Source organism: Sycon ciliatum, chromosome 5 (assembly GCF_964019385.1).
Source record: "Sycon ciliatum chromosome 5, ocSycCili1.1, whole genome shotgun sequence".
Taxonomy (NCBI): domain Eukaryota; kingdom Metazoa; phylum Porifera; class Calcarea; order Leucosolenida; family Sycettidae; genus Sycon; species Sycon ciliatum.
This window is the reverse complement of record NC_088647.1, coordinates 30,770,848-30,784,849: the sequence shown is the minus strand read 5'-3', so window position 1 is coordinate 30,784,849 and position 14,002 is coordinate 30,770,848. Positions and strand designations below refer to the sequence as shown.

Genomic DNA, 14,002 nt, shown 5'->3' with positions numbered 1-14,002 from the left:
TGTATTGCCTTTTCGCCAGGCCAGCTCACTGTGTACTCTGCGTACTTCTGGAGTACTTTTAGAGCGAGAGAGATTGCTGGAGTTTCTCTTTCACGGAATAGTGAAGTGTGGATAATGGTGTGATTGCTTTGATTACCAATCGTGTTGTGGTCTGTTTTTCGGTCACATTGTTGCCACTGACGTGCATGTGTTGGAGCAGTGTTGCAGCTATCATAAGCCTTTTTGTCTCGGGTAAGCCTGTTTTATCTCAAAACAATAAGCTGAAGTAAGTGTGAGTGTGTGTGTGTGTGTGTGTCTGTCTGTGTGTCTGTGTGCCTGCCTGCCTACATGTCTGTCTTTGTGTCTCTCTGTCTGTCTGTCGGGCTATCTGTCTGTCTGTCTTTCTCTGTTTGTTGTATAGTCCAAACCCGACAATGTCATGCATGAGAAGTACCAGTTCCGCGGGCGGCCGCTGTCCGAAGGGCTCATCCGCACGTACGGCCGACAAGTACTAGAGGTATGCAGTGACTGGCATGTGAACCTAACGAATGTGTACCAGTATACTATGATCCGGTGTACTGCTGCTGACAAGTCTGTGCTGCCAATGCCATGGTTGCTACAGTTCAGACAATGTTGAATTTTAAAACTTTTGCCAAAGCGAAAAAAAATGTTTCTGTTATGTTAAGGTGAAAGTAGCTTATACTGTAAAACCGGAAAAGTTACGACCAAAAAGTTTAACGTTTGTGTAATTTTGGCATGATAACGTGCAGAAAGTTTAACGATGGCTACTTGGCCACCCATCTGTGTGCGCATCTTTACACAGACATCTCAAACCGGGTTCGCGATTACGTTTCTTCAATAAGGAAAAAAAATTGGTCGTTAAAACGTTAGACTTTGTGACTCGTTAGACTTTCCGGTTTTACAGTAGTCCAGTCTGACCGTAACGGGCAAGAGTTGTATGAGCGCTTTTGATTCAATAAGCTCAACGTAGCGAGGGCAATGCTTGTCTTCTCTCCGTCCTCAATCAAAGAAAGGTACTGTCAACCGGGAAACGTTTGTGATTTCGCGATGGGTGTGAACTCGTAAAAGTACATGTAAAAAAATCACGGTTCGCGTGAGACTGGGCTGGAAGCAAAGTTCTCCGCATCCGCAGGTATGCCACCACCCTCTTGGATCAAGGCGTAGATGCAACTCGTAAAGCTGTGGGAGGTGAGTAGATCGGACCCACCACCAAAGTGGTCAAAGTCCGCATGTAAGCCGGTGTGAAATGTAGAGGTGTAATGACAAAATGAAATTGACTCCAATCTCAAACATTTCCAGGTACAAATTGATCTGTGCTCACTAATGGTGGACTACAACCGGCGCTAACGTTTCCCCATTTGCAGTACCGACTCCCAGATGGGTCTCCTAGTAACCTGGCCGTAGTTTTTAATCCAGGCTGAAACTTCTTTTCCCTCTGTACTTGCACAAGTTGTCAAACTTTGCCTTGATGCGTGTATAGAATGAGTGCGCAGCTGATCCTTTTTATTGCTATAATTAAATTATTCACTGGTTTGGGGGGAAAGACGCAAACGGGAAAAGCCTGAAGAAAAAAATCGACTGTCACCACCACCACCATTAAGTTATTGTCTCCACGTAGGTTTTCCTCTATGATATTATTGTGTTTGTGCTGTATGGGCGGTGTTTCAACTCACTCTACTGCAGGCTCTAATATTCCTGCGTGGCCGTGGCTTTCCACCATGTCTACATCTGCACAGCGGCAACGTGTTTGTTGACGGCAGGTCTTGCAAGTGAGTCACCGTTCATGGTCGTATCCATGTGGCTGCGCCTGTACATGTGTGTTCGTATTTGAGGGGGAGGGGGTAGCGTTCATGGCCGCATTGATGTGCCTGTGCCTGAGCACGTGCATACGTATTGCGCATACGTATTTGAGGGGAGGAGGGGGGAGCATCCACTCGTGCATGTAGTCTGTTTCTGACTCTTTGTAGCCTTGACGTTCACTGGCTTGGACTTACATCTACTGCTTTTACAGTACATTCTTTGTATGTGTACCTGTGTGTGTACCTGTGTGTGTGTACCTGTGTGTGCTCGTGTGTGTCTGTGTCGGTGTCTGTGTGTTCCCATGTGTGTGGGTGTGTGTGGTTGAGTGTATAAAAAAACTAAAAAAGTAAAGTATCGTGTCCGTTCCCGAAGGGAACTCACGACGGCCGCTAACACCCGGTAAAACTCTAGCGGCAGATGCAGCGCCTAACAGTGGGTGGGGTGAGTGGATAAGTCTCACAACCACTGGCACAAGTGCCGAGAAACCCCATTAGCCGCATCCATGTACCCCTTCCCTTGTGCCTGGCCACAAGTTCCCAGTTGACTATGGGTAGCAGCACGGCTGGAAAAACCGCTCCCAGGCAGGACTTGAGCCAGGTACCTCTTGTATCTCAATCATGGTCTTTGACCAACCCACTGTGCCCGCCTGTTTATGTGGGTGTGTATGTGTGTGTGTCTATTTGTGTGTGTCTATATGTGTGTGTATGTGTGTGTGTCTATATGTGTGTATGTGTGTGTCTATATGTATGTGTATGTGTGTATGTCTATATGTGTGTATGTGTGTATCTATATGTGTGTGTATGTGTGTATCTATATGTGTGTGTATGAGTGTATCTATGTGTGTGTATGTGTGTGTCTATGTGTGTGTGTCTATATGTGTGTATGTGTGTGTGTGTCTATATGTGTGTGTGTGTGTGTGTGTGTGTGTGTGTGTGTGTGTGTGTGTGTGTGTGTGTGTGTGTGTGTGTGTGTGTGTGTGTGTGTGTGTGTGTGTGTGTGTGTGTGTGTGTGTGTGTGTGTGTGTGTGTGTGTGTGTGTGTGTTGGTACATGTGTTCTGCTGTCACTGCTGTCAGACTCGGAGGCTATGAACAAACCATATTTGGCTACCCATCTCGTATGTATCCGCTGGTGCGGCGTGCTGTCAAAGACGACTTGGACGCTTTGGAAGTTGTTCTTTTCGGTAAGGATCACAAAGTAGAAGGGTGCAGTGCTATGCTCTCGAGACTGAAACTCTGCTGGGACTTGCTCGTGTTCATGTTGTCCACGCACTGTGCGGTGGGGAATTTTCCGAACGCGAAACTCTCCGTATACCGAGCATACACACAGAGAGAGACAGTCAGACAGACAGACAGACAGACAGACAGACAGAGACATAGGGACAAACAGAGAGACATAAAGAGAGATAGACAGACAGAAGAGAGAGGGGGGATGTATGGAGAGACAGCGAGAGACAGACAGACAGACAGGCAGACAGGCAGACAGACAGAAACAGAGAAAGACAGACAGAAAAAGAGAAAGACACACAGACAGACAGACAGAGAGACACAGATAGAGAGATAGGGGAGGTATGACCATATCGTATCGAATCGGATTACATCACTTCTTGCGGCGCAGGGGCACATCCACATGGGCAATTGCATCACGGTAATCTTTGCCGCTTGAGTGCACCGGATGCAAGCTTCGCTGCAAACTTACAGTACCCAGGGATGTCATGTAGTTTTTTTTCGGGAAGACGCCCACCAGCTGCATGTTTACACTGAGAGAAAATCGTTTCTATCGCACTACCGGATACTCTCACTGGCACAATGTACTGTGCAAGCAGAAATATTCGTCTGGAATTTAATTTCGTCTCTTTCGTCCAAGGAGCTTTGGGACTAAATTAAATGCCGGACTAATCCGGATTTGTCCAGCTTTTCAATACACTCTTATGATCCATGGACGAAATTTACAGCCGGACGAACTGCCTTTCTTTTGAGTTGGACGAAATTATCGACCGACGAAATTTTCTGCTTATACAGTAATAGGCGGGGTGCGCAGGAAGGAACTCCTCCGCAAATTGAATGAATCCATAGCAGATCAGCCTCAGCAGGTCCCATGTTTGCCAGGCCAAAACCATTTTCTGACCTGGCGAAACAGGAGAAAGTCCTGGGTGCTTGCCGAGAAGGCCATCGCGCCAGTGAATGAAGTGCTTGAGCTCATTTCTGACATTTTGAATGGCTGTTGCCTGCATGCTGGACACATCCTCGTGACTGAGCAAGCCACGCTCAAAGATGAGGTTGCAAGCAGAAAGGTAATCCAGACATGCCTGCGCATTCTTTACATCAGATGGCGGAGGTGTTGTCTTGCTCTACTGGTGGAGTTCACTAAGAACATCATGGTCTTGTTGCATCACTTTAGCAGGATGCACATTCAGCTTTGTCCATGCATGCCTCCAGATAAAATTCTTCCGTAGCTCAGGTACGTCCCTCGGCAAGCCTTTTTGGTGGCGACTCAGATCTCGATTATAGAGATCGATGATGGCTTGCCAACCAAATGCGATATCTGCAGGAGATGTGAACTGCTTTGTCCCACCCTGCCTGGATGAAAATAGACCATTCACATTATTCTTGAGCTGGTGGGATAGGCACTAGGCACATGAAGAAATGGAGCTTCTGGCCGGGCCAGAACGGATGGCCCACAGACACTGGGATTTCGTGCTTGTTGGAGCCAGCTTCGCCTGTGGTTGGATACGGTCCACGCACGCCTGCCATTGCTTTCACCATCGTTAGATTTGTGGCAGCACCGTCAAACACTAAGGCACGACAGTAGAAGTTGTATGCTTGGAAGAGCCTTTATCGCACGAATCACACAGCTGTAAGTGAACTTCGAGTCCAGGGACTGTGCCGAGGTGTAGGATGGGCCGATGATGTCAAAGGGACCAGTCATGTCCCCCCAGATAAACTGGAGAACATACTCAGCTCGCTCGGAGTGGTCCTCCTTGGGAGACTGAAACACATCATGCAAGCTCTGCATTTCCGCACTAGGCATTACAAGGCCATAAATCTCCTCACTACGGGAATTCCAAAGAACTTTCGAAATGACCGTTACCTGATCGAAAATGAGAATGCCGTCACAGCAAGGTTTCCTGTTGCCATCCTTCTCTCGCTGTGTTGTGAATAGGTCGTATTTTGCACGTTGTTCCATAATGTGCTCCTCACACCATCCCGGTTTTCTCTACTGGCTACTTGTGAAGTGCTTCAGAGACCGAACGCTAGGAAGCTTGAAAATTCCAAAGCTTTTCAAGGCGTCATAGGCAGACGGACTTCTGCTGTACACTGCCAATGCGATTCGGTATGTCAGCATACTCCATCTATTGCCATGGTCACCGTTCGTATTACCAGCTTGCTCAGCATTGAACACGTCTCGTGCTTTGACCAAGTCTGCTTCCCAGGTGGATGTCAGCATGGATGCGTTGCTCCCCACCCCTGCAATAACTTTCTTCAACTCATCCGAGTGGCTGGCTGCAATAACGTTGCAAGACTTTTGCAATTCTCTACTCTGAGCCTGGCTGAGCAAGAGTTCCATTCCGGAATACTTGGACAGCCGATCAGTGAGTTCTTGCCGTTGATGGCGGCCACTCAGGCGACGTCGGGACTGAGAATGCGGTTATAGGAACTGAATGGGGACATTGGAGCTCGCTTCCACTCTTCTCAACCGATCACCCTCTGTCCTATTCTCTGCTCTCTGGTTGAGCTTTTTGAGCTGCCGGCGTAAGGACTTGCAGGACGAGCACAGAGTGATTGATGAAGATCACTCAAAAATGCTTGCGCTCCAGGGCAGATCATGCCAGATGGCACATGCTTTCGAATCGATGCGGGTTATTAAAAGGCCAGTTGAATCTCCGCAGCTGTTTGGTGTCGAAACGAACAGCAGCATACTTTTCCTCATACTCTTTTATCCCTGGGCAAAACTTCAAACTTGATGTTGGCAGTAAACGCCTAAGGTAAAGATTTAGGGCAGCTAGGTCAGAGCTGCAGGTACCACTTTCAGCCACTCCACCAAGTAGTGCCTCGTAGACGAAGTGTCCATCTGATCTCACAACAAGTCGAGCGATGGTAACAGGGGTGGATGATGCTGTGAGAGTGGCAGCAGCTACCGCTGGTATCTCAATTCACCTCTCACCATCCATCGCCACCATCTCGTGAGCTGTAAATACGGAGTAGTCAAGGCCAAGCTCTCTGAAATGTCGGTAAATGGCCAAAAATGGTAACAGCGTTTGGAACTAACTCCACCTGACCAGCAGGATGAAGAAGGTCGCTCGGCATGTCCACCTGACCAGCAGGATAAACAGCGTCGCTAGGTAATCCCACCTGACCAGCAGGAGGAAGAATGTCGCTTGGTGCCTCCACCTGACCAGCAGGGGAGACACTAGAACACCTTGCAAGAGGTGAGCCACAACCATCCATCTTCAAAGCAAACGACAATAAACAACGTCGTTTTTCTTTCGCCCAACACGAGAACAAAATTTTCGAAAATGGTGGCGCGTGCCATGCCCAGGGATACGAGAGTTCGAGACACACAGAGACAAAAAGATTGCATCGATGGGCTATGCACCAAGTAGAATCTACGGTAGAATACCGTAGAGTGCTACCAGGTCAAGAACCCTGAGGGGTGTGTACGCAACCCCCATCATGCTCCAGAAGTTGTGCGATCCACAAGCCGAGACACCATTTCTGCTAGCACACCGCTGTACGTGGGAACTGCTTCTCTGTACCTAAAATTTCTGTTCACCCAACCTGGCCCTTTGCCCTCATACCGAAAATATTGAGCACCGAAAATTTCTGAAATTAGAGTACTCTTGACGATATGCGTAGCACGGCATATCCAGTGGGCCGCAGTGTTGTCTGTGGCAGGTGTTTAGGTGAACTTGGAACATGTGCAGGCATGTGAACCCCCCCCCCCCCCCCCCCCCCTGCTGATCCAGCGTGGAAGCCACGTTGGGTATATTCCATACCACGTCTCCCTACTCAATGGCAGCCGGGTTTTAAGGGTCACACCACTATCATGTTGAAGCTGCCTCACAGCATGACACAAACCCTGGTAGTCGGTGTTCGGTCACGGAATCTGGACTCCAAAGAAGACTGTATTTATTTCTGTTCTTCGTAACTGAACAAAAACCTCTAGACTAATAGTATGCACACATCATCGTGCCTTGGCACGGACATACCAACTCTGCTGTTGTCCTCTCTCCAGGACAAAAAAAAACCCTCCTTTCCAAAGTGAAACTGGTACTATAACAAAAAAGCACAGCTGATAAAGCGAACAGACCTACAGCCAATCAGCAAACCAGTTCCGTCATATGATCCGGCAGGTATTGCATGCCATGCATGTACTAGATTAATGCTACGGTACAGACAATCGCATATCTAGACACGTCCTAACAGTGTCTAGTCAGTACTAGCATCATGCTCACATGTGCCGGGTCAGCACACAATACATCGACCTAGCAAACGTAATCTACGGGATCTACTGGAACATATCCCCCTCTCACACGAGGAGAAAACCACACTAAAAAAAAAAAACAATCCGAGTGTGACACAACTACATAATCATGTCCATCACTGTTACTCATTTCCAACTGGCAAAGGAACGAGATGATGGATGGCACGTTGCAGGATCTTGCCTCCAATCTTGACGTCCACGACGCGCACCTTGTTGTCCTTTCCTGGGAAGGTCTCCATAATGCGACCCAATGGCCACTCTCCGCGCGGAGTGCCGGGACTCATCCACATCACCACATCACCCACCTTCAAGCTCTTCTTGGCCTGGCGCCAGCACTTCCGGAGGTTCAAGGATGGTAGAAACTCTCTTTTCCATCGCTGCCACACTTCGTGTACTAATCGCTGTACTGCCGCTCATCTCTTCCGCTGATGCTGATGCTCACCAAGCACCGTCACTTCCTTGGCCAGAGGCGCATCCATACGTCCCACAAGGAAATGCTGGGGAGTGAGGGGCTGATCATCCTGAGCATCATCTGAGACTGTAGTCAGCGGACGAGTGTTGATGAGATGCTCTGCTTCAATCAGTGCGGTCAGCAACTCCTCGTCGGTAAGCGAAGCATTAGCGAGTACTGTGGTGATGGCACGCTTAGCAGCTTTCACAACAATTTCGAATACTCCTCCGAAGTGGGGTGCTCGCGGAGGATTGAACCGCCACTCTATTCCTTCATGAGCGAATTTCCTGCTGACTTGCGTGCGATCAATGGCTTCGCTCGCCTCTCGGAGCTCTCGCTCGGCAGCTGTAAAGTTCGTGCCGTTGTCCGACACCATGATGGACGGAGTGCCGCGACGCTTGATGAATCTGGAGAATGCCATCAGGAATGCTTCTGTGTCCAAAGAGAAGGCCATCTCCAAGTGGCATGCTCTGGTCTCCCAACAGGTGAAAACGCACATGTACCGCTTCTGCTGCACTCGACCACGCCCTTGCTTTGTGTAGAACGGTCCTGCGTAATCTACTCCACATCTGGTAAATGGTTTGAGAGAACCACACGTGCGATGGTTGGGTAGCGGTCCCATGATCTGCTCCGCAGCCTTACTCATCAGTCGGCTGCATGTAACGCATTGTGCACGTACACTTTTGATCGCTGATGTACCATGTACAATCCAGAATCTCTGTCGTAGGTTGGACAGCAGGTGCTGGGTTCCGACACCATGGCAACAGAGGTCGTCTTCGCGCTGGATGAGTAGCGTAGTGACTCGGTGACGCTGTGGTAGGATCAATGGCTGGCGAACACCAACAGGTAGGTTGACAGCATGCTTCAGTCGTCCGTTGACGACCATGAGAGCAGGGTGTGACGTCGCATCCAGGACCGCGTTGAGCCGGTAGAGAGGGTCAGATGGTGGTAATTCCTCACCTGCCCGTAAGCGCTTAAGCGTGGCTGGGTACGCTGACAGCTGAGCTTGTGCAAACCAATGTCGTTCGGCTCCTGCTACTTTTGCTGCCGTCAGCACCGGTACTGTCACTACTGATCTTGGCTTATGACCGCTTGCTAAACGGACATAGACTAGTGGGGCACTGGTGTTGGCGGTGTCGACGTGGGTTTCCCCCCTCGTGACTGTCGCAGTCTGCCGTCGGGCATTTTGTACGAACCGTAAGCACCAGGCAGTCACCCTGGTAAGACGCTCCCACGTCGAATATGTGGCAGGATCTAGTCGAGATGGCGTCACCTGGCTGGCGAATGTCATACATGGCTTCTTCTTCAGCTCACCAGGTAGTTGCGGAGGGGTAGCAAGCTCCACAAGCGGCCACTCTGCCTCCGGTCTGGTCAGGAAGTCCGGACCACTCCACCATGTGTGACGTCCAACGAGGTCCAGCACTTTCATACCTCGAGATGGGAAGTCGGCTGGGTTGAGGACTCCTGGTACGTGTCTCCATTGGCTAGCTTTGGTGTCGGCTTGAATCTCACCGACCCGGCAGGCGACATCTGAAGTGAAGTTCTTGGCATGGCTCCTCGCCCAGTACACGACGTTGAGGGAATCGGTCCAGAACACATGTTCAGCAACAGGAATAGCGAGGGCTTGGCTGACAACTTTGCTGGTGCGCAGGCCAAGTACTGCACCTCGCAACTCCAACTTAGGGATGGTGACTTTCTTGATTGGGGTTGCCCGCGTTCTATGTGGTCGATGATCGTGTCGGCTCTGTGACTTCTGCAGCACTGCCGTTGATGTGGGTGTCTTGTGGGTCTCTGCCTGCCTCTCCTCTACCTTTCTCAGCATATGAACCAGATTCAGTAGCCAGTCTGCAAAGTTGCAAACATCGCAGTTCCGGTCCTCGTGCAGCTCAAAATACCTCAGCAGGAAGGTCGGTGGTATTTTCTGGGTTGCTGCTAGGTACAGTTCACGGCCGGGAGCAATGCCACACGACTTCATGTTGACCAGGGTACTCCGCAGGTTTAGAGCAAACTTCTTTAGCTTGTCGGTGGCTTTAGCGTTGTCAATCTTGGGCCACGTCAGGATATCTTTCTCGTGACGCTCAAGTTGTCGCTCCTCACCGCCATACCAGGCTTCTATTTCCACCAATGCTGCTTGAAAGGCGCCTGTTCCGTCCATAATGTCCTGGACGAGTTCCTCGGCACTCCCTCCGGCGAGTGACTCTCTCAGTCTCGCCATCTTGTAGTGCTCAGTTGTGTGGGGGTCTGTTCCCACCAAACTCATGAATTTCTGTCTCCAAGGGACATAGTTCACTGGCGCTCCGTCAAACTGCGGTAGCTTCAACGGCTTCAAATGGGATCTGTATGTCCCGGCATGAGGGTAAGCAGCTGGTGATGTATATGGACGTTGTCCATCTGGCTGACTATACTGCGTAGCCAACTGACTCTGTGCAGCTGCTGGTGCACTTTGCTGTACATAATATGGCGTGTAGAAAGTTGCAGGATTCGCAGCTGGTGATGTATATGGACGTTGTCCATCTGGCTGACTATACTGCGTAGACAACTGACTCTGTGCAGCTGCTGGTGCACTTTGCTGCTGTACATACGGTGAGTAGAAAGTAGTTGCAGGATTCTGGCTGCTGGCTGTGGGTCTGGCTGATTGACCTCTTGCACTCACTACTCTGGCCTGTCCAAGCTGGCTAGGCACTTTCTGCTGGACTGTGTAGCTACTTGGCTGCACTTGAGATGTCACAGCAGGGTGATACTTCTGGTTAGCTGCTGTCTGATACTGTGGGCCTTGGGGCAGTTGTGGCTTCAGACTACAGTCCATTCAGAAAAAGATGGGCTCTGGCTCTGGCGAGCTCCCGTATTTGGCGATTTTTCGTGATTTCATTGTACACAGTGCAGTGCTGCGAAATTTGAACTTTGAAAAAGAGTCCAAAAAGGGTACCTGAACTGGGGTTCGAATCCCACAATGCACTGTTGCAGGCAGGGTCAAACGGCCTGGATTTTGATGGTTTTTTCCAATTCAATGCTTCTGGGGCAAAACCTGGCCGATATCCTATTCTTGTTATGGCTTGCTTTTTGGACAAATAGACTTCAGAAACATAATTGGAAGAGGATTCCATAGGGGATTGCAGAAAAAAATTCTAAAAAAACTCAAAGTTTGACCCATTTATGGCCAAAAGCTAGAAGTTCATCTTTTTCTGAATGGACTGTAGTTGTGGTGAATGGTGCAAAGCTGGACTGCACAGTGACCATCTTTCCTGGTCTGTGTTGTGCGTTGTTACTAGTATTAGCCACAGCTACTGCAGGCGCGTAGCACCGCCGTTGGCAGTGGTGCGGCCGGGGGGATCTCCCCCCCGTAATGTTTTTGAAATTAGGGTGCAAAATCCTGCATTCTGGGCACTTTTGGCATTGTTTTACTATGGTGGTCGTGGTCGGGCGAAAAAGTGGTCCGGCCAAAGCCGGACCGGCCGGAGCGGCTGCTACGCCCCTGTACTGGGGCAAAACTGTTACTCTGCAACACAGGATTCACTGCACTATCACCAGACATACCTGGATGTACTTGACTGCCGTTAGCGCTGTCGCTGCTCACTGGACCATCAATGACAATGGACTGTGCATGTGTCACTGTGGATGGCAGTCCGTCACTTCGACCAGCTTCCACTTCCACCGTTTTGGTCTTACTTGGTAGCCAGCTCTGGGGACTTCTTCGTTCCACATCCACAGCACTCATGCATGGAGGCAGACTACCAGCTGGTGTTTGTCTTGGCTTGGCCGGCTGGATGTCAACTGCGTCCACCACGCTGAAGGCGCGCCCTGCTCTCCCAGACTCTGCGCTGGTAATTTTGAGCTTCTCAAGGAGTTGATGATGGCGCACGAGTGCTTCTGTCGTGAGCCCTTGTCCAACACCTGCGTGGGACAGTCTCCGTGCACTTTCATCTCTCCGACTCCTGCGGCTGCTCGCGGTGGAGCCTTTCTCTGAGAGCTCCAACTCCAGCGCTGCTCTGTCTGCAGCCAATCGCTTGGTCACCAACTCTCTGTTGAGTTCCAATCTCTTTTCGACCGCCTCAGCCTCCAGCTGGACTAATTCCTCAGCAGCTTGCAACTCGCTCTCGCGTATCCTGGCCGCGAGTTCCAGTTCGGCTTCCTTACTGGATTTCTTGGAAACTTGGGAGACACTATCCCACTCTCCATATCGCGAAGGAGGCTTACCCTTCGTCGACCTGACGCTCGTTCTTTTTTCCATCGACTCCGATTACTGCCTCGGACTCGGATCCGGCTCGAAGGACCAGTTGTTCGGTCACGGAATCTGGACTCCAAAGAAGACTGTATTTATTCCCGTAGCTATGCAGAAGACGTTACTTCAGTAACGTCTGGCGCTAGCCAGGGTCCACACAGCTTTAATTCCCGTAGCTATGCAGAAGACGTTACTTCAGTAACGTCTGGCGCTAGCCAGGGTCCACACAGCTTTAATTTGGTATTTGTTTGTTTGTGTGTTTGTTTGTTTGTTTGTGTCACGCCTGGCGCTATCCCGTATCTGTCCCGTATCTGTCCCGTATCTGTGACTACAAAGGCTCTACAGGATTGTACATAACAGCTGTCCACAATATTTGCGGGCTCCTGTATCTGTCCCGTACCGTACCAATATTCGTCGTATTATGTATACGACTCCCTGATGTAGAGGGAGATTTGGAAAGAAATAGGAAGACGAGGAGGAAATTAAATTAGAATAGACGCCGAACAGGTGATAGGATGCGTCAGCATAAACAGCGTCAGCATAAACATACATGTACTTTGGAAGAGAGATCGCGTCGTCTCCAAAATAAGCGTGAACGAGCGATTCAGCGCCGGTCACAGGAAACGTCGGAAGAGAGATCCCGTCGACTCCAGAACGCCCGTGATCGGCAGAGTCCGCCGGTCCCAGGCAACGTCAGGACAGACATCCCGTTGAGTCCAGAACGCCCGTGATCGGCAGAGTCTAAGCTGGTCCCAGGAAACGTCAGGACAGACATCCTGTCGAGTCCAGAACGCCCGTGATCGGCAGAGTCAGCGCCGGTCCCAGTGAACGTCAGGACAGACATCCCGTCGACGCGCAGAAAAACTAAATCTGCAGCCTCTTTTGCCGTCGGACAGGATACGTATTATAGGAGACTGTAAAGTTATGATTGTAATGTCCAAATTTCCACGTGAGCAGCAGGTCACTCGCGTTGATTTTTCGACGTGCGAGCCAAATAACGCGAGCTGAACTTTCGCGTCGCAGACATCCCGTCGACGCGCTGAATAACTAAATCTGCAGACTCTTTTGCCGTCGGACAGGATACGTATTTTAGGAGACTGCTAAGTTATGTAATGTGCTCCACAGGCAACCATGCATTCGGCGTCGTCATTGGCTCAACAGGTCAATGTACATGTATTACTACAAAAAGGCCAGAAAATCCGATTACTGTATTAAAATCAACTAATTTTCGCTGGCGATTTAATTTCGCTGATTTCGCCGCTTGGTACCAACCGGCCAAAGTAAATCACAGGGCAAAGTTTGTCATAATATATAGGAAATTGATGCATTATTGAGCAATGGATGCATGTGAGAGCAAAAATACCTATCGATTTCTAATTTGACGTGAAATTGCGCGTCACGTCGGAAATAACGTGCATTTTAACCTCTCTAATAGAGAGGTTTCTATTTCTCATCAGCCAAAATTTGTTGATTTACAGTATAAGGAGATAAAAAGAAAAGAAGGAGCAAACCAAAAGAAGATGATTATTAGAGAAATAACAATCCGCAATAAATTCTGCAAATACTTTTGCCTCAGTTCTTATAACATGTACGATGAGCTAGGCAAAAAAGCATAAAAGCATAGCGCAGGGCCCTGAGCTTCCAAGCTCTCTCGTTTGGTATTTGTTTGTTTGTGTGTTTGTTTGTTTGTGTCACGCCTGGCGCTATCCGTATCTGACGGCAAAAAAGCATAGGATGTTATAAAATTTTCAATTCTCCTATTTTTTTTTCAGGCATATCCTGGGATTCAAACCCGCACTATCGCCCTACATGCATTCCCCCATACACTTCGCATTCATACCCATTCTTCCAAGTTGCTTCACGTTATTATCTTGCATTTGAAAGCCCTATTTGAATATTGCGGGCAGCTGTATGTGGCCAGCTGTGTTTGATGGTACGGTACGGGAGACGGTGTCGTATTACCCTCGATCGTACCTGTCCCGTACCTATCCCCTGCCGTACCGTGCCATCAAAGACGGCTGGCCACAATGCATATTCAAATAGGGCTTTC

The 14,002-nt window shown here is 49.5% G+C and overlaps 1 protein-coding gene and 1 pseudogene across 1 annotated transcript in view; one reads left to right on the top strand and one right to left on the bottom strand.

Annotated features, from left to right (window-relative positions):
* LOC135818316 (slowpoke-binding protein-like) overlaps positions 1–14,002 on the top strand; it is a 33,994-nt gene that overhangs the window by 14,168 nt on the left and 5,824 nt on the right. Inside the window, exons 8-10 of the mRNA XM_065331671.1 lie at positions 401–496; positions 1,684–1,769; positions 2,875–2,981. Coding sequence (XP_065187743.1) covers positions 401–496; positions 1,684–1,769; positions 2,875–2,981 — 289 coding nt within the window. The remainder of the gene's footprint in view (positions 1–400; positions 497–1,683; positions 1,770–2,874; positions 2,982–14,002) is intronic.
* Positions 4,586–5,365, bottom strand: LOC135816493 (uncharacterized; annotated as a pseudogene).